At 44.0% G+C, this 23,411-nt stretch overlaps 1 protein-coding gene across 1 annotated transcript in view; it reads right to left on the bottom strand.

Annotated features, from left to right (window-relative positions):
* The window catches only part of Arsb (arylsulfatase B), a 152,909-nt gene that overhangs the window by 123,662 nt on the left and 5,836 nt on the right, over nucleotides 1-23,411 (bottom strand). Inside the window, exons 2-4 of the mRNA XM_005065649.4 lie at nucleotides 12,251-12,437; nucleotides 9,158-9,348; nucleotides 2,950-3,157 (exon numbers count right to left, since the gene is read on the bottom strand). Of these exons, the coding sequence (XP_005065706.2) occupies nucleotides 2,950-3,157; nucleotides 9,158-9,348; nucleotides 12,251-12,437 (586 nt within the window). The remainder of the gene's footprint in view (nucleotides 1-2,949; nucleotides 3,158-9,157; nucleotides 9,349-12,250; nucleotides 12,438-23,411) is intronic.

Here is a 23,411-nt window from a genome sequence, read left to right on the forward strand (position 1 = left end):
AGCTAAAATATGGGCAGAGAACCTTTGCTGGGATGGAGACTCATCCCGCAATGCGATCAAGGCAGTCACTAATCTCAGACAAAACTAATTTGAAAACATTTGGAGACTGATACCTAGACATAAGTAAGGAAAAATTTAAACTATGGAGATAACTTTTTAAATGCCTCCAAAGAAGGCTCCAGACCATAGAAAGAGATGGGAAAACCATCTTAATTATTTTACCACATGAATTCAACCAAGACAGAAAAGCCTGCCAGTGAAAAAGGAAACCAACCCCTCTCACTTGTGACCTGATGTGAAATCCTAACTAAAACTCCACTGAGTCAAATGTAGTAACATAATTAAAACACCTAGATAATCAAACTGCATTCAGTCCCCAGAGAAACAGAGCTGACCTAGGATCAACACATCTTTAAGACGTCATAATAGCAGGATATGACAGTGAAAAGCTTCAAATATTATTTTTGCTAAATTGAATAAAATGTTCAGATGCTTATAAAATGAATAAAATATACATATCTGAAATTATGACACAAAAGATACAATGATTTTCAAATATTTTTCATTCTCATATATCATGAAAAAATGTATCTCAGACATCCTTGATGCCAGTATCTCTATTTCTGTGACAGCCACTTTGAGATATTTAACGGTTTCCAGAGTAAACATCTTTACTTCTGAGTACTATTTAACTCATGAGTAATATATTAATCCATATTCAGGAAATCTCTGTCCAGTAATTGTGTCATCAGGACCTCTGCAACAAGGCTTGAGTGTTTGAACTTATAGTCTCCCATTTTTGCTGTTATGAGGTTATTTCCAAGGAATAATTGCTAGAGCAGTGTTAAGCAACCTGGCTTTTTCCCAAGTGTTTCTAGAGACTCTATAGGACTTCAACAGCCAACTGATAAATGCAATAGAGGGGTTTTTTAATGAAGTAAACTGAGGTTGACTCCCAGATTATAAGGGACCCTGCAAATGATTGCATAGAAGATGTCTTCCTTCCATTCTTAGTGTGTGTGTGTGTGTGTGTGTGTGTGTGTGAGAGAGTGTGTGTGTGAACATATCTTACATTCGACCCTAATCAAAACAGGGAACACTTAGAAAATTAAAGTATGTAGATGGCGGTGAAACCAGAACACAAGCTGCTCACACAGACACCACCGATGCACCGTGCCCTGCCTGGATCCTCGCCACTGCAGCCACCATGGAAACAGCTCTGCTGTGTCAGGAGTTAGAAGAGAACACAAACATTATCAACTCACCCAGGATAGGGATGGGCACATCCACTACCAGCTCTGAAGAGGCAGAGGCAGGAGGATGGAGAATTCAGGCCAGCTTGGCTATATGATAACCAGTCTCAGACAGATGGACAGATCGCTGCCTTTGAGGCCAGAAAATGCTACAGAGCCTGAAACAGAAAGCCAGACACGCTCAGATGTGGCTGTGTAACCGTGGGCTATGTATTCACTTCTTTGTTTAGTTCTCACATCTGCAAGATAGGGAACAGTCCTCGGGAAATGAATTACTGTGGGGATTATTTAAACTAAACATGTGAGGCTCTTAAACTTGTCCTGTATACAGTAAGTGCTCAAACCCACACTTATCTAAAAGCAAAGCAAAACAACGGAACAACAAAAACAACTATGAGGCCAGCAAGATTAATTCCTCATCATGTCACCTCGTTCCCACACTGAATGACAGGTTCTGATCTCACGTGTGGAGTTTCCAATCAAAGTTTCAATGTTAGCCAAGGTCAAAAGAATCTGAAGAATTCACTCCTTTAAAGATTAAGACAAAAATACAAACACACAAAGAAAAGAACCTTAAAAGAGAATGTTGTGAATATAGATGTAACAATGTATATACATACATGCATCACACATGTATTCAAGTACATGCACACATATTAAAGAGTAAGCTTTACATCTATAAAGAAAGAAATCTAACAGAAATGGAATTACCAGGAAATAAGAAACAGTTCTTGGTAATTAGAAAACCAAGTGACTGAGATAAATGCAACATAAGGTTTAGAAAAGGATGGAAAGTAAATTTTCCAAACAGATAAAAGAAATGTAAAGAAAACAGAATAAAAAACTAAGAAAGTTGGAAGACTGATCAAGTACGAAAATATCAGGCATTCTGCAAAGTGGGTAGGAGGGGCAGGTGGATGTCTAACAATTTCAGAGTCAATGAGAAAAGTGCCCATCACATCATACTCTGCATTTCACACAGAACATGCTGCCTGAGTGTTCAGGAAAAGGAATAAGCACAGATCTCCGCTGAAGTCCCATTAGTGTGAAATTTAAAACAAAGCAAAAGACAAACAAACAAACAAAAAACCCATAAATGTTTCCAATTGAGGGGGGAATCATGAATGTAAGAGATTTCCACTCAGAAAGTCCCTACTCCATGAAAATGGCCTTCAGTCATCTCGGGGTTGATGTTTAGCTTTTCCTTCACCCTCTTCTGTGCTTACTTTTCCTACAATGAATGTGTAGCTTTTATTGTCAGAAAACTATTTTAATACAAAAAATTTTATACTTGGAGATGCTTGCCTAAGTTTAATTGGCTCCTTTTCTAATCTGTCTTTATAGTGTCACAGCCTGTCTGCCCAGACACAGAGACCTTCGGTTAGTGACAGTGGTATCACAGAAGAACTCTGGAGACCTGCATCCTGATGTCCTGAGGATGTGTGGTACCTGCTAATTCCCTCAGCTAGTGAGCAATGGTCTTCAAGTACACTCCTGGTGTATTGTGCATATAAACAAAAGGATGAAAGGAATGTAATTGTGTTTCCTTATTCGCATTGCAACGGTGGCTCCACTACTGCAGGTAGCATTTATTTTCATAAGGAAATGCTAACTGTTCCAATCTGTCTTCATTCCACCTACTGAATGCCACATCCTAGGCTTTGCCTAGAGATGGATGGCCTACGGGCAGACTGACCTGTGGAGAAGATGAACACCGTGTCATTCCAAAGCCCACGGCTCTTCAAGGCTGCGGTGACATTTCCCACTGCTTCATCCATGAGGGACACCATCCCTGCATAAATACGTCTGTGCTTGCCTTGGATGAATTCATATGGCTTCATGTACTCCTCAGGGACCTGAAGTGGATCATGGACAGACTGGAGAGCAAGGTAGAGGAACAGTGGCTGGAAAGAGAGTTCGTGGACATCAGTTAAAAGGGATGGAGACTTCAAATACAAAACATGATACGGTTAAAATGCATCAGTTCATATCAATAACTTCAAGACAACCTACACAGTGTACCAAAGGTATCTGTGAATCATATACGTGGTAAGGAACTCACATCCAGAATACATAAATAATTCAACAACAAAGGGCAATTTAGTTACGTACAGAGAATTTAAATAGGTTTCTCCAAAGATGTAACAAATGTTCATAACCAGGGGACTGCAAAACAAAAACTGCAGTGAGACACTATTTCACACATTGAATGCTTGGAGTTTTTAAAACAGCAAACAATAATATTGGTGAGGCTATGGAGAAACTGGAGTCCTCAACTGTTCTTGGTAGGAATGTAAAGTGACGTATGTAGATGCAGAAAAAGCACGTGAAATTTTCAGTGTTGCACATGGCTGCTTACAACCCAGCCTTCCTATTCCTAGAAAACCATGAAGCCACATGTCCATGTAAAAATGTGCACGGATGCACATTGCAACATTATTCATAATGGCTAAGAAGTAGGAAAACTCAAATGTCCACAAACTCAAGTATGGATAAATAAAATTCAGAATTTTTTAGTCACGGTGTATAACAACAAAAGTGACAACACAGTTGGACTTGGACTTGGAATATGAAGAGAAAAGAGCCAATTAGAGACCACATCTTGCATTACTGCTTACTGCATTGATTTCAATATTCTGAAGAAGCAAGTCTATGGAGATAGAAACTATGTGAGTGGCTGTCTGTGTCTATAGGGAATTCTGGGACAGGAATGATGAGGCACTAATCGTAGGTATAAATTTCTCTTGGAAAGCAGACCGTGTTGATTCTCAAACACCTCTTAAGTTATCCTAATTAATTGTATACTTTAAGTGAGTGAATTTTTCTCTATGCAAATTATGCCACAGTAAAAATGTTCAAAAGATGACAAAAGATACAAAACATAAAGGTCAAAGTTCTAGAATGGGACAGAAGGCTCTGACCCAAATAAACAATAATATCAACAACACACCACATATTAAATGCTTTATATAGAAGATAAACTGATGACTATCTGGCCACTCTATGCCATTTAACACCCAAAACCATCCTGTTATATCTATTTACCAATGAGTTAACCAAGGCTTCAAAAGGTTAGATGGTATGCCCACATACCATGAATTGATGAGGTGTTTCCTACTGGTAACCTCACTATTACGATGTTGACATGCACCGATAAATACATCAGGCAAAAATAAGGAGAAGTTGACAGGGTTTTTGAACACAGTTTTGAGGAAACACAGTGCTTTATTAGTCTTTGATCTTGAGTCAAATAAATATAAGGCCAATTTAATTCCTGGAAATAAGCAGTATGGTCCACAGGTTGTTTTTTTTTCTCCTAGGCCAATTTGTAGCATCAGCATCTGAGGCATTCCTAGTCAGCATTTTGTCTTTAGGGGGCTGTTCTGCAGATATCCCCTGCACTGTGCCTTACAGAATTCTCCAATGAGTTGAAAACTCTCCAAAAGACAATCAATGACTTCAATCCAAGAATAAGTACATTATGCTACTGGAGCATTTGAGCATTTAAATCACAAGTGAAGGAGAAAAAAAGGGAAGATGGGAGGGACTCACTTCAGTTTTTATTGTTGTAAAATGGTTTTAAATGTCACATACATCCCTTTGATGGAGAATGTGCCAACCAATTAAGGGCATGCAGACACATAAGAGGAAAGGCCATCCATACAGGGTGCTCAAATAGACACCCAAAAGTTTATTTGGAGTTTGGATATTTCAAATAATTAAATGTTTTACATATATACCTATGAGAAAATACTTCAAATCCCCCTCTTAAACTCTATACCCAGACTTCTAACACCATTTTGCTCCGACCCTGCTCGTCCACACACACACACTTTCCACTCCGACCTCACAGGTCACACTGGCAGTCTGCATCCATCTGGACCACGGGAGGGTGTGTAGCCCTTCATTCTGAGCTCTGACAGTGCACGGGGCTCTACTGTGGGGGTCTTCCCGACTCACTCTTCTTCAGCACCAGACTGAGCCAACTCCAGACACCAGCCAATGGGTAGACGGGGACAGAACTAAAATTCACAAGGCAACCGTAATTTGCACCCCACATAAAGTGTTGAAAATAAATTAAAAGGTCATGTGGAAATCATCTGAAACCTTGTTCTTAAGCCGGGCATGGTGGCATATGCTTGTAATTCTAGCACTCAGGCGCTTAAGGCGGGAGGACTGTCCTGAGTCTGAGGCCATCATGGGCTATAGTGTGAGTTCCAAGCTATCCTAGACTACAGTAGGAGACAACACCCGCCATATCTAAATTAATTAGTTCTTGAAACATCAGAAAAGGGAGTGGCCTCTTGGCACCTCTGACTGGGCATCTCTTCCGTGGGTCTGGTTGGCCCTGCCTGGGATTAGCATGTGAAACAACTTACTATGGGGCAGGCCACACCCTTCTTTATAGATAGCTGGTATGAGGAAGGCAGGCATATTAGAGCAGTATTCTTAAGTTTTCTGGCTGGCTTGAGGAGGGAGCTCTGAATTCCATGACCTGCCCTGGGGAAGAGGAACTCATCCCACCGACCTGTCTCTAGGGAGAAAGCAGCAGAGGGCACTGGGAACATCTCCCTCCTGAGATTCGTTCACGTGTCTCTCATGGGAAGTACTCAGCGGGCCACAGTACTGTACTTTGGGGTCTCCGTTTTCTCACCAGGGGTGGAATGTAAGGGAAATGGGAAGCGTGAGACAGGGAGCTCACAGTTGGGGTGAAAGGGAAAACAGGCTCTTTGGAATACTGACTGAGTTAAAGGCACTCGAGAAACGGTAGGTACAAGATCACTCTGTCTTCATGCTATTTCTTCACAGTGGGAGATTAACCCCAGCATGAAAGTCACTTTCCCTGTACTACAGAAAGGCCTCATCTTTATCTCTAAGGACAGGAAGTCTAGATGGAGGGAATTCCACATAGAACTGGTATCTTATTTAGTGTTTCTATAGTTACTATGAAATGCCGTGACCATAAAGCAAGTTGGGGAGGAAAGGGTTTGTTAGGCTTCCACTTCAACGTTGCTGTTCACCACTGAGGGAAGTCGGGACAGGAACCCAAACAAGGCAGGGACCTGGAGCTGATGCAGAGGCCCTGGAGGGGTGAGGCTTACTGGCTTGCTTCTCGCAGGGACCTGGAGCTGATGCAGAGGCCCTGGAGGGGTGAGGCTTACTGGCTTGCTTCTCATGGCTTGTTCAGTCTGCTTTCTTATAGAACCCAGGACCCCAATCCTAACTGCAACCCTTCCAAGTACCCTAAGACTACAAAATGGAATCCCTATTGGGAAACTGTGATAAAACTCAGACATGGCCAGCAGAGCTATCTCACACTCACATTTAGATGCTAAGGGCTCCTTCCCCTTTCCTACTAAGCTCCATGGCTCCTAAGATATACACTCTGAACATCCTCACAATGGAAAGAAATCCCATGTCGTCAAGTAATAAAGTATTTTTTATTTCCTTATAGGTTTTCCTAATTCAAAGTATAAATGGAAAAACACAAATAATTTTTGAAACTACTATTCTGTCTTCGACATCCAAATTAAGACATTTCTTCCCAACTTGTGCCAGGGCAAAGACAGAGTCTTCCAACTAGGAGTTCTTGTTTTGTTTTCTTTAGGAAGTTTCTAGATTAGATGCAGAAATCTTAGAGATTTGCTTTTAGTTCTTCAAAGTGCTGCTGTGCTATTTTTAACAGAAAGTCAGGCTATGAATATATTACTTATAAAGTGTTAGGATTGTGACAGTCACCCTGATATCAAGCAGAAAGGACGTCCCTTCCTGACCCATGTAAAGTCATTAGCAGTGCCCCCCCAGCCAGCATTAGCAACTCAATTGTTACACAACAGCTCTATCCATTTTCTCCCTCAGCTGCCCCTTAAAAGCAGGTATATTTTTAGCTGAGCTGTGGACACTGCATGTGAATTCCTTTAATGGCTTCCATCTTGGAACAAATGCCACGCGACAATGTATACGCGCGTGGCGCCTGACAGCCTAGCACGGAATTGGGTTAAACCCCGGGAAAAGATGCAGCTCCTGGAAGGCGTGAGATGATATATCACTGTCTGGGAGCGGAAACAGAAGACCTGCAGGAACTACCTTGTAAAGATGTCGGTTGCTACCAACTACTATTTCCCCACTCACGCCAGCGCGCTTGGGGACACTGGGAACGATGACTACTTCTTCCGAGCATCTCAGACACTGGCAGGAAGCGTCCATCTCCCATCTGGAGATTTTGTAATGCCATCTATGAGCATGCCATGATGGCAACGCCCCTTCCATAGCTTTTGAGTTCTTGAGGCCTATCAGCGCCCTCAGTTCTGGCACTTTCTCTACCAGTCCAATTTAACCGCCCACCCACAAAGAACTACTTCTCCACAGCTGCTTCCTCTTAGCTGTTTGAAGTTATGAGGGCACTATGAGACAATACTGTTTTGTACACGTTTCTAAATATTTGAGAGAACGTTTCCCTTTCTTCATGTTTGATGACAGACAATTGCCTAGAGATGTCAGCATGAAGCTCTTAAAAATCCAAAGTGAGGCAAAGCTGAGACCGGCCACCAGGGAGTGTCCCTCCTACTAAGAATAGCAAGGAGAGAGGTTGGAAGATTCCATGCTGGACTGGGAGTCATCAGCCGGCCACTAAGTCTGAACAGGTATGCAAGTCAGAACCCTCATCAAGACCTGTGCTGAGTACCTCCAGGCCTGGCCAAAGAGACAACGTGTGGTAGGACGGACCTGCACACTTTCTGGAATCCTCCATGTTAGGGGGGCTCCCACTGAAGGATGTTTTATGGGTGTGTGAATGCAATTCATGAGAATACCCTTTGAGCCTAGTGTCTGGCAACCTCTTCATTTCAAAACCACTTAGATGCCAAGTCCAGACAATCTGGCTTTAAGGCTATTCACAAATCTTTTTTTTTTTTAACCTGCAGATAAGTCTGCAGATGATGTATCCAACAGCTTCCTTATAGTACCTGTGAAAACTGATCTACTGTGCACATGAATTTTAAAAACTCAGTAATGCTAAGATGGCCATTTCCTTTAAGTTAATTGATGAACACCAAATGAAGCAACCACCTTTGTTTTCTTGGTAAACAATGGTCAACAGATTCTAAAATTAATATGGGAATACAAAGGGTTGAAAGTAACCAAAACAACGCTGAAGAGAGAAGTACGAGAGGAGAGGACGCCCTCTGACCCCTGGATTGCTAGCAGCTCTCTATAACGGACCCTCGCCTTGCACACTTGCGTCTGGTTTTGCTAACCACTTAGAGCATAGGCACGTAGAGCATTAGATATGAGTAAGCAAAGCCGGGCGTTGGTGGCGCACGCCTCTAGTTCCAGCACTCGGGAGGCTGAGGCAGGTGGATCTCTGTGAGTTCATGGATAGCTTGGTTAACAGAGTGAGTTCCAGGACAGCTAGGGCTACTCAGAGAAACCCTGTCTTCAAAACCCAAAAGAAAAAAAAAAAGAGTAAGCCGGGTGGTGGTGGCGCACGCCTTTAATCCCAGCACTCGTGAAGCAGAGGCAGGCGGATCTCCGTGAGTTCGAGGCCAGGCTGGACCGACAGCCTCCAAAACAATACAGAGAAACCCTGTCTCGTAAAACAAAACAAAACAAAACAAAACAAAACAAAAAAAGAGTAAGGAGGGTTTCCATTGAAATTCTGAAAGACAGCATTACTTCACCTACAGCCTAGGGTCCCCTCTTGTGAGATCTCTTAGGGGTTCCTGTATGCTGCATGGATTTCTCCCATACCTGGTCCATCAAATCTTTAAGAGGGAAGATACAGAATCTTCACTTATAACAACCTTCCCTTTCTGGCTAACTGGAATGTGTTCTAGAATTTGAAAAAAAAAAAAAAACCTTGAGAAGTAACAAGATTTTGATAACCCTGAAGAAGGAACCCTTACCTTCTCTGGTGGGTGGTTAGCTATGAGGGTTGTAGCCCTTTTGCTAAATATATTTGTTGAGTAAGTATTGTTGTACTGTGTTGCGGGTTCTTCGCCGTCTCGGAAATCGAGAGCACACCGTGTCACATTCAAGGGTTCAATCAGTGCGCAGACCTCGTGGGTGTAATAGTTTTCACTGCCTAGGAGGTATCCTACAAGAAGAACGGGAGACGAAACAGTCAGCGTGGCATAAAGCCTGTTAAGCAAGCGAGTGTTCCAGCATTTAATTGCCTAATGCGTTTGATTGCCCGTGACGAGGCTAATCAAATGACAAGGCTAATCAGAGCTACATTTCTTAACATCTCTATATTTGCTCGTAGACACCATTAAAATGCCACTGCACACAAAAACCCAAGTCCTTTTCTCCCCGAGGCTTTCAGAGCATCGGCTCTATCATGTCAACTCTTTGTAAGTGGGCGACTCTGTGGAAACTGGCTTTTAGAAATCAGAGTTCAAGTTCAGTAGGCTGTAAGTTGTTAATCCTTTAAAGCTAAGAAAAAAGGCAATACACTGGTAATGTGATTTGTTACAAGGTTTTGCTCGTAAGAAAACAAAAACAGGATTGGGATCACGTCTGAATTGTTGTTACTGCAGTTCGGAGACTGGCAGATGTCTGTGGTTATTTATGGACAAGGCCTCAGCAAGAGTTATATTTAGTCAAATGCTGACACCCAGTGGTGGAAAGATACAAACCTTCCCAAACACAAGCTCTCTGATGGCTTACCAGCTCCAGGTCAAAGTAGAGCATTCCATCTAGACTGTTCCACAGTGCCTCGGCTGCTGTTCAGAGGCACGCTGCTCACTGAACTGAGCGGCCTGTCAAATTCGCTGTTTCTGTAGCCGATCCCTCTCCTACAACAGAGACTGAAGCCCGGGAGGAAAGGAAGCTTCCCAGTAGCTGTTCTGCAAATGTCCCGCATTTTGTGAAGTAGGAAAGCAAGCCGGGCTGCATGTTAGGATTAAATTCACAGATTTGCTCAGATAGGTCCGTCACACAGAGAAGGGAGCTAGTGACGGACGGCCCAGGGCTGGAAGCTGGGGTGACTCCTGGAATCTGGTTTCTTTGTGTGAGTGATTTTTAAAAAAGTCCTATAACTGGATTGTGATGATAATGGAACAGTCCCTCAACTTGTTTAAAAACCACTAAATTAAATACCTTAATTGAGTGAACTGTATGGTATATGAATTATATCCCAATAAAGTTATTAAAAAGAAATAAACTTTCAAGGACTCTTAGCTCATGTTCCTTTTTATCCTTAAAATGATGAAAAGAGTGCCTAGCTCTTTCCCTTCTCATGAATTTTCTCTACAATGATAACTAAGGACTTTCTACATTTTATATAGCAAGTCAATTAATTTTACATTAACTATTTTCCATGATTCAAGTTCAAGGTCCTAAATCCAAGTAGTATATGGACCTTAAGATAACTTTTTGTGTGATTTTAATCTATATTTATAGCAAATAAATCCAACATATTTATTATTTAATGTAAGATAGAAAAATATGTATTCACAAAAAGTAATTTCAGGGCTGGTGAGATGGCTTATGGGGAAAGGGCCTGCCACCAAACCTGACAACCTGAGTTAGAACCCTGAGAACTTACTCTTGCAGGCTGTCCTCTGACCTCCACACACATGCTGCCGCGCCCACATGGACATGAATAGGAGAACTGTAGCAACAGAACTTTTCCCTCAAATACTTGGCCAAACTGACACCACACAGCCATTGACAGTGACAGTGCCTTGTCACTGCAATTCTCAAACTTGAAGTGAACCTGAGGATGATGGCGGCCTATGCTTTTGTGAGAACATATTTTAGAAAATATTTTTGAATCACTAAATCCATGTCCTTCCATAGTTTCATTGAGACACAGTTCACATCAACATGGTTACCCGCCAAGTGTACTTTCTTGTCTTTGAAGGCATTCACAACCACCTAACTGCTTTCAGCAGGATAGCTAAGCTACAATTCTAATGATGGCTATGTGCTCCAAATATTCTTCCTGGCTGCAAGTCTCTCTTCACAGGAATGTGGGTGCTGGTCTATCTAGGTCCAGCCTTTTTAGTTTATGTCTACATGTAAGTGTGTGCATAGGCCAAGGGACAATGCTGATGTCACTTCCAGGAGCCATCTGCCCTTGTTTTTTAAGACAGGTTCTTTTGCTGGCTTGACAATTAGGCTAGGCTGCCTGGCCAGTGAGCCCCAGGGATCCACCCATCTCCACAGCCTGTGTGCCAGGATTAGAACCTGCACAACACCCAGCTTTTTTACTTAGGTCTTGGGATTGAACTCAGGTTCAATGATGCAAATGTTTTATGGATTGAACTCTCTCCCCAGCTGTCCAACTAAAATGGTAATTACACATCTTAGATTTTAATACGGTTCTTAATATCCACAGTCTGTCAAAGAACAAACACTAACACATTCTTTAGCAAAGGCCTGTACAAAAGCAAAAAAAAAACCAATCCCCAAGGTCCACAAGTCCTTCCTCTAGAACTTTCAGGATGTTAAATCAATGAAGGCTGATTTTTAATAGCAATCCAAGGGCACTGAAGACTTTATGATCTCCCACTACCATTTTTATTATCTCCCTTTTGTAATTATTAATTTTTTTAAATTGATTTTCTCTAACCTAGTCATTTCAGAAACAGATCTCATAGGTAGGAGAAGATGTCCAGTCATCCTCCTCCCCCTGGAAGAGGGGGCTTTGAACAGAGGCCATAGGGAGAAAAAATATGAACTTTAGAGAAGAAACACAAAGTCTGCCTCTAATCTCACAAAACTCCCCCCTATCATCTTTAGGAAGAAGATTCTAGAGTGCACAGTGGTGTCTAAGATAAACTCCCCCAATTCTTTCCCTTGGGTGCATGCCCATCCAGAGCTCAGCAGGGAGCTGCCTTATGGAGAGATACCAGGAAGAAGCCCACTACGGTGCTGGCCGATTTACTCTGTGTTCAAGTTTCCAGTCATTTTGTTTGATGACACTTGGGCGTGTTTTATGAGCTGGCTGCAGTAGGCCTGTGTTGCTAAAGAAACACATGCATTTCCATTACCAAAGTAGGTATCGAATCCTCGGCGTGTTGGCAGACATTCTTTCTGGCACATTCCCAGGTGCCATTTTCCGACCATATGCGTAGCATAGCCTGCTTCCTTCAGGAGCTGGGGCAGGAGTTTTTCATCCAGGGGAACACAGCTGGGCTGACAGACCCTGATGAGGAGATGCTGTAAGCCGGTATGGATCTAAGTGAGAGAAACACAGAACTGAGGGTCAGTGCCTTGGAAACACTCTGAAGGAGTGGACCCAGCAGCCACCTAACTCACGGGATCTGGATGTCCAGGTGTGTTCTGAAAGGCAGCCTCCCCAGTGACACAATAAGGTAATGGGCACAGATAGGAATTGAATACAAGCATTTCAACAAACCAATATTCTCCACAAGTACTTATGCAAGCACTATGTCAGGAACCAGTAATTTAACCTAGCAAGGAAAAAGATTCTGATCCCACTGCATGTGAGAAGTTGAAATCTTATTAGAAGGAGCATTTTTACTCCTGGAGGACTAGATAGTTTTTTTAGAGACTTTTTAACAGTATGATGAAATGGATAGCTTGTGATTCTTATTCAACTTTACATAAAGCATAATGGGGAAAGACACTGATCCTTTCAAGACAGCAACCCACTGACTGCTGCTTGGGAATGGCTCACAGGGCACAGGGGCCACACAGCATCCGGCCTTAGGGGACAAAGACTGGCACTTGGGAATAGTAAAAATGTAGTTTCTATAATTTCAGAAGTTCCTTGAATTTTATTGGGAATATTCTCCTAATAAATCCTCCACAAACTGAAATGATCATAAATTGTAAAATGCATTTAGTATAAAGCTAGCCTGGAGGACACTGTAACTTAGACTAGCCCACCTGAGGTACCCTCAGCACTTCCACACAGAACCTACTTTATGGTAATGTGCTGAATGCTTCCTGTGATTTAGTGATCACCATACTGGAAGTTAACAGAATGACTATATGAGCTTGATTTCTGGACCGTGATAAAGTTGAAAAGCATTAAGACCAACCATGATAGATTGATTGGATATTGCCTATTAAAGAAAAAGACTACTAAAATGTCTTCCCCCTTTCCATAAGAAGGGACACTACAAGCCTTTATGAGACCAGACTTTCTTCAACAACTTTTACCTAAACAACAAGTTTAAGTCATACAGGCTGAACGGCAGAAGCTGTTCAACGACCTAGCTATCTTTAATGAACAGAGGGAGTAGAAGCATCAAATAATGCTAAGCATCATAGCTGGTGTAGAAAGCATACTCATCTTTTCATACTCTGTTTTTGATAACACATCATGGACCCATTATTGCCATTTTCACTGAATAAATGCGTTCTTGTTTCTGTTATGGTAAATTGCAAATGGTATAATTCATCTAAGAGTTTACTCTTCTGGCACTCAATACATTTTAAGCAAGAGCAGATATCCTAAGACCAAAAGGTTTAACAATGGATGTTCTACCCTCCGATAAGGACTATTGTTCTGAAGAAACAGGAGAGATGGTGACCAGTGACATAAGATAGGTGGCCAAAGACCACGTCTCTGAAGAGGTGCATGAGAGTCAGCTGTGTATAGACGGAAGTAATACCATCCCTTATCCTGGACTTAGAGAGCACTCTGGACTTGCCCGTTTCATTAAAAGCCAGCAAAGAGAAGCCTAGGGGTCTGGGCCAACTCCTATGCTTATAAATTCTACCATACCCCTGAGGATGGATGAAGCTGTCCTCCACTGGCCCTGGCCTTCCTCCCTAGAGATCTTGAGTTCCTTAGAGCCATGGTTCTCAACCTTCCCAATGCTGTGGCCCTTTAACACGGTTCCTCATGCTGGGGTGAGCCCAACCATAAAATGATTTAACTACAATTTTGCTACTGTTACTAATTATAATGTAAATATCTGGTATGCAGGATATCTGATATGTGACCCCCAGAGGAGTTGTGACCCACAGGTCGAGAACCATTGCCTTAGACATATAGGACTCTGAGGACAGTGAAGGCTGTGGGTACCAGCTCTCAACCCAGATAGGACTTTAGCACCCTGGTCCACTAAAGGTAGTAACAAGAAACCTGCTGCTAATAATTCCTTAAACCTGTTCGTGGGTGATTGGCGTGCTGCATAATATAGTGCAGAATAGAATAAAGCAGGAATCTAAATCCATCGTGGCTCTATTGCGTACAAACTCTGTGTCCTTCAGGCAGTAAGATTGCAGCTTCTGTGACATCAGTCTCAACATTTGTAAGGTTATCTTCATCTGTAAAGGAGGGAGCTCAACAGTATCTACTTCCTGTGGTTTGAGTAGGATTAATGAAGTGATATAGAATGCCAAATGCAAATTAAATATTCAACACTGGAGACAGTAACCGTTGTGTGCACTTATCAATAATAACACAACTCCCCTCCTGTCCCGGTGTGCTTCTCTGCTGATGTGGTAAAACACTGACCAGACCACCCTGTGGGAGAAAAGAGTTTATTTTGCTCATAGATTGACTGCAGCCTGTCTCAGAGTGATGCCGAGAACCTGGATGCAGGAACTGAAGCAGGGACCGCGGAGGAACACTACTTACAGTTGCTTTCTCAGGCTTGCTCAGCTACCTTTCTTACAGAGGCGGGACCCACCTGCCTAACGCTGGCTCTGCTCATAGTAGGATGGTCCATGCTGCATCAATTAGCGATCAAGAAAATACCCCACAGACACGCCCGTGGCCAACCTGACGGAGGCCATTAGTCAACGGAGGATCCGTCTTCACAGGTCTTATCAAGCTGGCCACCAAGTTTAGCCACCACACCTCCCAACACTCTGCTTCCTCGAGGACTGAGGCTTTACTAAGCTCTATTACCTTGAGCCTATTTTCTGGACTGTGCTTTGCATATAGCTACCATACATAGCATGCCCTGGAATGTCACATCTACAGCCCAGAGCTGCAGCACACATTTAGTACTGATTTTTTCACAACCCAGATCATATAGATTTGCAGACTTCCATTTGGGTGGGTTTTGTTTTATTTTCATTATTTTTTGTTGTTGTTTTTTGTTTGTAAGCCTAACCTTTAACAACTGAACCATCTCTCCAGCCCTTATTTTTAGATTATATTGACGTGTGTGTGTGTGTGTGTGTGTGTGTGTGTGTGTGTGTGTGTGTGTGTGTGGTGGGTGGGGCTGTTTATGAACCTGAGTGCAGAGACTGCAGAGTCAAGAGAGAGTGTTGAGTTCCTGGCACCGAAGCTGAGAGCCTCCGGATCTGGGTGCTGGGATCTGAACTCGGTTTCTCTGGCAGAGCAGTAAATACTCTTAATTGCTAAGCCATTTGTCCAGTCCCATGCTTTGTTTCAAATATTTGGCATTAAGCAAATGCAAAATTCAGACAAAAATAAAACCTTTCAAACTTAAGTTTTGTTTTCTTTTTTACTACGAACTCCGACGAAAGAGTTTCCTCCCAAGTCTTGTGAGAATCTGTGTGGAGCTGGGATTAAACACAGAGCCTTGTACACGCCCTTCCACTGAGCCACAGGCTCAGTCCTCTTCATGTTTGAGACAGGGTTTCACTAAATTGCTCGGGGAACTCACTCTGTATGCCAGACTAGCCTCAAATGCATGGTCTTCCTGCCTCTGCCTCCTGCATAACTGGGATCACAGGCCCGCCAGCCTTGATTTGCTGTTCTGTGTGGGAATCATTAGTTTGCAGACTGAAGATGAACTATGACCTCATGCTTCCTAGGCACGTGTTCTACCACTGAGCTATATCCTCACACTTCTCATGAACTTGGGATTTTATTTTTTGTGTATTTCGTCAGCGCCAACACTTTTGAAATTGTGCCTGTTGTGGCTTGATTCCATGATATCTTTTTGTAATTTCCTAAAAGAACCATAGGGACTATCTAAAAAGTATGGTAAATTCACTATCATAGTTTCACAGGCAGATATAAACATCAAAATGTATCTAGATGTATGCGTAAAGTACGTGCGGTTTATTGCATGTTAATCATACAGCAATAAATACTTTTATTTTTAAATGAAAGTACATTTTCTGTAGATTCTTAGGCCTCTGTCAGCAATAACTGAACACATATGGTGGGAATGTTCCAGAGGCCTTTCTGGTGCCTTCTAACCAGGTCCTGTTCATTCTCTAGAAGTCAAAACAAAGGACTCATTGCCTTCCAACGCTAGCTTCTGATGGAGGTCAGTCAGTGAGGAGTGAGTGGGAGAGAGAAGGGGACAGGAGAGAGCGAGCAGCCCTGGGTCAAGGGGCCTCAGCCCGGCCACCTGCACCTCTGTATTGGGGCCACTCTGAAGGCAGTGTCCCCATGTGCCTCCCCCTCCAGGCCCCTCCAGTGGTTCATTCCCCCCTCCAGGCCCTTCCAGTGGTTCATTCCCCCTCCAGACCCTTCCAGTGGTTCATTCCCCCTCCAGACCCTTCCAGTGGTTCATTCCCCTTCCAGGCCCTTCCAGTGGTTCATTCCCCCTCCAGGCCCTTCCAGTGGTTCATTCCCCCTCCAGGCCCTTCCAGTGGTTCATTCCCCCTCCAGGCCCTTCCAGTGGTTCATTCCCCCTCCAGGCCCTTCCAGTGGTTCATTCCCCCTCCAGGCCCTTCCAGTGGTTCATTCCCCCTCCAGGGCCTTCCAGTGGTTCATTCCCCCTCCAGGCCCTTCCAGTGGTTCATTCCCCTTCCAGGCCCTTCCAGTGGTTCATTCCCCCTCCAGGCCCTTCCAGTGGTTCATTCTGCTACACTTTCTGCTTACTCCCACATTCATGTCTTCAAATAAAATATGGCCACTTTGTAGAAAACCCTCCCTAATGGACTCTTCTCATTCAACCCTAAATGCTAAGGGTTTTATAATTTCTAGAGAAATGTACTCATCGCTCTGCACTCGCATAGACACATGCACGCGCACAGACACACATGCACGCATATACGCACCACAGGCATACACGTGTGTTAATACACACAAAGGATTCTTTTCACTGTTAGCACTGCAAGCTTACTAAGCAGAATATTGAGCCAAGGCTCAAACACTTCATAACATATACTAATGTATCACCAGCAGGATATAAAAATAGTATTTGATGGAACCCAAAAGTATCAGTGGATATAAACGTGCAAAGCTCACATGGGAAGCCCATCTATCACACACAGAGACTTGCCTCTGGTCACCAGAAAACACTGCCAAGAGATGCTCTGCGGCTTGGTTTTTCTGTGCCATGGGCAGCGAGCCAGGCGGTCAGCTGAAGCCTGTTTCCATTCTCTGCCATCATGCAGAACGGGGAATTGGTTCTTTTTAGTTCCTGAGAGTTTATTTGACAGAGCATTTTTATGGAATTATAGGGAAGCAGAAGTCAAACTCTGGATGGCAGCCAAAGACGTGTGTTTGGTCTGTTCAAACGCTGTTTGAAGTCAGGAAGCGGTAATGTGTGGAGAGGACGCAGTAAACAGGCAGGTGCCAAGCTCATGCCCCTCCAGCACAGAACTTTGGGGTTACCCCACAATGCCTGGGGTAGGCTGTCATGGGGTGCGAATGCGCATCAGAGAAAGAAAGACAGTTATCTAAACACAAGAAAATGTACAAGTCCAATCCAGAGAGAAGGCGTGAGCAGGAAAAGGCATAGCTGTAACATATGAAAGTCCATGGGTGCTACCACCCATCTGCCTTGTGTGGCTGTCTCTTCTTCATGAAAACAAACCCTCCTGCAGAAACACCCGCCCTCCAGAGAATGCCCTTGACCACCCAGGATCTGCTCCCCTGCTGCCAAGAACCCCAGCGAGGGGTTTTGCTTTCTGTGAGATAACTGACTAGAAATTTTAGTCTTTTTTTTTTTTTTTCAGAGACCTAGGAGATACTTGCTCAGTTTAAAGGAGAAAAACAAAAAACAAAGCCACCTCCTGCTGTGGGGAGGAGGTTCTTGGCTCTTAGGTCAGAAGTTCATCCAACCCCTTTTCTGAGGACCAGGCAGTCTACTGATTAACTATGTATCTGTGGCAATAGTTTTATATTAAGTTGACACAAGCTAGCGTCATCTGAGAGGAGCAAGACTCAACCGAGGAAATACCTCCATAATATCAGACTGTAGACAAGCCTGTAGGACACTTTCTTAATTAGTGATTGATGTGGGAGGGTGCGCCCATGGCGGGTGGCGCCATCCCTGGGCTGGTGGTCCAGGGTTCTATAAGAAAGCAGGCTGAGGAAGCCATGAGGAGCAAGCCAATAAGAAGCACCTCTCCATGGCCTCTGCATCAGCTCCTGCCCTGTTTGGGTTCCTGTCCTGATCTCCATAGATGATGGACGGTGATGTGGAAGTGTAAGCTGAGTAAACCCTTTCCTCCCCAACTTGCTTTCGGTCATGGTGCTTCATTGTAGCAACAGAAACCCTGACTAAGACAGTATCTCAGAGCTCAGGACACATCAGTCACCTTCATAAGAAACTACCAGGGGCTCAGTGGACCACTGCAACACACTGGCAGTGGATACCATTTCTCTCCCACCCTCAACAGTGGTGGGATAACACCCGGCGGAGCAGTAGGGCAATTCCGTCTGTCTGTCTGCCCCACGCAGGTTGAGCACATACCCTCCGTGCACCCATGTGCTTGTGAAAAGCCACCTCCATGGCTCTGGAGAATTCGGAAAAGTGAGCAGGCCTGCTCTTCTACCTTACACGCCAGGGAGTCTGAAGCGGGTTTTCCGGAACGGACGGACGGAACACAGCCTCGGGGCATGAGAGTGGCCAGCCAGGGGTTCAAGCTCTCAGCCTGTGCTTCTGCCAGTCTCCTGTAGGTTTTAATCACGGTCAGAAAACACTTGTCCCACCCTACAGTTTACTCCTGGAGATGGCCACAAGTGGAGAGCAGAAAATTTGCTCCCTCCCGCTTCAAGCCTTCTGACAGTCAGCTGCCCAGGGCGCTGGAGCCAAGAGCTACAGAACACACATTATGTCTTAGGAGCCTGGCTTGGCCATCTGGCCTGGCCCCTCAGCACTCGGGCTTCGGAACTGGCCCACACCATTGACAGTTTTAAGGGCCTATTTATTTTGTTGTTGATTAGTAAAGAGGGCACGGCTCTGACTAAACACACAAAGTGGTTCTGTTTGTAAAAAGAGCAAACAAGGAAGAAATGGTTTCTGTGACTCCCTCTGTTTAAATTATGAATCCAACTGAAGTTTATTAAGGAAGAAAACATAAATCTGAGAACAGAATTTTTAGTAAAGAGATTATTAAGGAAGCAAAATCAATAATGATGACAGTGACCCTAAAGCAACAGTATATGCACAGATTTTTAATTAGAAATTGTTTATTACATTTATTTCTGTGTATGGGGGTATATGTGTATGTGTATCTGTATGTATGTGCCTGTGTGTAAACATGTGTCCACCGCCTCACACATGTGGAGATCAGAGGACGGCTTGGAGAGGTTGGTGCGGATCCCAGGATCGGGCTCAGGTGAGCTGGCTTGGTGACAAGCCATTTCACTGTCCTTGGAGTGATCATTCGAGTAACCAGCCACATCGGTCAATCAACTACGAAAATGCCACAGGTCACAACCGATCACATCCCACTCAGCTCCAAATTTATTTCCTTACTTTCCTGTTTCCAGAGTCTTGGGAGGTAAATTAAACACCCCCATCAGAGCAAGCCACCCCTGGCGTCCATGTATGGGAGGCACATGTTTGACTGCTAGCCCTCTTGTTAACTAATGTAAGCTGAGGCATCCTTTGTCTCCCCCTTAAATGAGCAGTCATGAAGACTAGCACTGGCAACCCGATGGCCTCCTGGCTGTGGGCTCCTCTCATCTCTGGCACCCTGCACTTTGGCGAGACAATGCTATGACTCTTCTGCCCAGCATCACACCCTAGCCCAAAGCCCCCTCCCAGTCCTCCTTGCCTCCCCTCTATCTGTTTAATCCAGTCCAATGCCCAGAACCCATCAAGGCCGGTAGGGACAAGCAGGAACAGTCACTAGTAAGGCCGTGTTTACACAGACCTTCACGTCTTCCTCTGCAAGCATCCCCTGCCAGTCTCGAGGCAAAAGTCAGGAATCACCTCCCCTGTGCCTGCACAGCCTCTTCCCCATATTTCCTGTCCAAGGTTCCACTTCAGGGATGAGTAAAAAGCCCTGAGAATGTCTTGTCTATTTATCAATACGATTAAGAAGAATGTGGCTGAGGTCCCCTAGGAAAGGACCGGTGTCATCTTTCATTGTCTGTCTTCTCTGCCAAGGCTTATAGAATTCTGGCATGGAGTGACCTCCTCAGTCCCCAGGGAAGAACAAGTTGAGGACTAAAAGGAGTTACTTAGTGTTTTCTTGTTTTCTCTGAGAACTGCCATTTTTGTTGTCCTTCAGTCTTCTTTCTTTCTCTCTCTCTTTCTCTTTTTTCTTTCTTTCTTTTTTCTTCCTTCCTTCTTTGTGTGTGTGTGTGTGTGTGTATCAGAGAGAGAGAGAGAGAGGGTCTCACTATGGCCTAGGGTAGACCAGGCTGGCCTCAAACTCACAGAGATCTTCCCAAGCACTGGGGTTAAAGGCATGAACCACCTTGCCTGGTCTTTTAAAAAAACTTCTTTAGACATGCAGCCACTCATTCAAGTCCTTGTTTGTTTGTCTGAGACAAGTCTTGATTTGTAGCCCAGGTTGGCCTTGTATTCTCTATGGACTTGAGTCTGCCTCAGTCTTCCAAGGCTGGGATTACAGGCATGTGGCCTCCACCCAGCTCAGTCCCAGGTCTTGAACTGGGATAGAGCTCCTCCTTGTGTCAGCTCATGTCACCTGCACCAGCTTAGCTGCTAACACTGAGTGCCTCCCGACTACACCAGAGAGAATCAAAGTCAACCTAACAGAGGAGTCAGGCTCAGGACAGCCATCACTGTGGTGGCTCAGTGGTTATGAGCATGCAGAGCTCTTGCAGAGGACCTGGATTCGGTTCCCAGCACCCACATGGTGGCTCACAACCACCTGTAACTCCAGTTCCAGGGGATCTGAGGCCCTCCACCACAGTACCGGACACATATATGGTACACATATATACAGCCAGGCAAAACACCCATATATATAACATAATTTTTTAAGTATACATTTTTTATTGGAGTCTGGAGAGACGGTTCAGGGTTTAAAAGCCCTGACTGCTCATCCAAAGATTCCAGGTTCAATTCCCACATGGTGGCTCACAACCGTAACTACAGTTCCAGGGGATCTGGTGCCTTTTCTGGCCTCCATGAACACCAGGCATAGACATGGCACACAACACGCATGCAGGCAAAACTCCCATACATGTAAAAAAAAATAAGATTTAAATTTTAAAAATGTCACTGGGATTGCAGACCTACAATGAATATTGTATAGTGAATTGAGTCAACTTGTTACAATTTGAAAGTTAGTATTCTCAAGTTCTCTGAACTGAAAAGAGTACAGAAATGCTACTAGAAAGATGAGGTGTTTGAACAGAGGACAAATGAATATAAACATAATCTTTTCCCTACAGTAAATAGGGGCTGCTGAATGGAAGAAGTGCGGGAGACAGAAGAAAACAACGTTTCCATTAGAAACTTCTGGTGCGTTTCCTAGATACAGTGTGAAAAACAAGAATGCCAAGCTGGCCATGACAGTACAGCCTTTAATCCCAGCACTCAGACACAGAGGCAGGTGGATCTCTGTGAGTTCCGGGCCAGTCAAGTGAGACCCTGTCTCAGAAAACAAGCAAAAATTGTAAAAGAATGTCACATGGAAGTTCAAATTTACAGCATTTATCAAAATTGCAAATGATCATTACATTTAATGATCATTTGTTTTTGAGAAACTGTTCTACAAATGTGTTCAATTGAGCAAAGGGACATGTGTACAATATACTGATTTCACCTTCTTTGATATAGCAAAAGCCTGGAAATCACATTTATGTTGGGCCTAAGAAAGGCTTGGATGTGAGGCCCAGTGTAAGCTCCTGAGCCTGGCTGGAGTTTAGCGACCTGTCTCTAACCTGTAACCTCCATGTGGGGGTGACTCAGCCAGATCTGATGCAAGATTGCCCCCTGCCTAGCTACCTGCCTGCTTGGTGGAATACTATTGGCCCTTAACTCCTCAAGTCACCTTACCCTATCCCAAGATTCCCATCCTCTACCTCAGTCCTATATAAGTTCCTGTGTGTTGAAATAAATCGAGATCCTGCTTAGGCAGACTCCCGACTCAGTGTGGTTTTTTTTCTCCCTGGTAACTAATGGGGGGGGAGGGTCTGAGTCGTCGACACTCACCATCCTGCTCAGCCCCGGGGAAGAGACTGGCTGGACCGGCCCTTCCCCTGCTCTACCTGCAGGGAGGACCCTGCACATTTATATTCATTATTATGTGAGTGGTTAAAGTGCTATGTTCATGTAACAAAATAATATGCAGATGTAAATGAGTATGTTATTTATTTAACAATATGAATGATGCCAAATGTTCAGTAAAAATTAAACATGGTACAAAGGTGTGCACAGGATGTCAGCATTCCAGTAAAAGGAATGGAATGTCTACGTGTGCCCTTGCCTGCCCAGTCATGAGGTACAGGAAGGATCTCACCATTCACAGCTCGCCACCTCTCTGCATATGTCCCTGTAAACCTGGGAACTGATGCCCAAGACGTGTGGGGGCTGGGTAGAGGAAAAAATTCATTGTAAACCCTACTAGGAAGGAAGCTTTAAGGGTTTTAATTGGACAGGTTCTTGTAGTTAGATAACAGATTTTAATTGTTTTCACATTTCAGTCCCGCCCCACATTGGAGCACTTCTTAGCGGGTTCCCCTCCTACACGCCTGACTTCTCTTTATGTGTGGCCCTCTGAGCTTAACTAGAGTTTCTTAAAGCCTGAGTGTGGGATGGAAGACCTTACTGAAACAGGGGCAGCTTATCAGGGACTCTACCACTGAGGAAAATACAACCTCCCTCCCCGAAAATTTGAGTTTGTATACCATATGTGTTTTCTACTTCAAAATTAAATGTCCAGACTGATTTTAACGACAGTGAGTAAAGGTTACGGGGAGAACAGCAGCCTGACTGCAGAGAGACGGAACTCTAACTCTCGTGTTTACCATTAACTAACTACCTTCCTCATCCACGCTCAGTCTCCCACTGCCCTCACCCGCCTCACTCAGGCACTCCACGTTTTCCACCAAAACGTGAGGGTCAAGAGGCTCACGTGAAATAACTGGTA

The sequence above is a fragment of the Mesocricetus auratus genome, unplaced genomic scaffold, assembly GCF_017639785.1.
Source record: "Mesocricetus auratus isolate SY011 unplaced genomic scaffold, BCM_Maur_2.0 Super-Scaffold_100020, whole genome shotgun sequence".
Taxonomy (NCBI): Eukaryota; Metazoa; Chordata; class Mammalia; order Rodentia; family Cricetidae; genus Mesocricetus; species Mesocricetus auratus.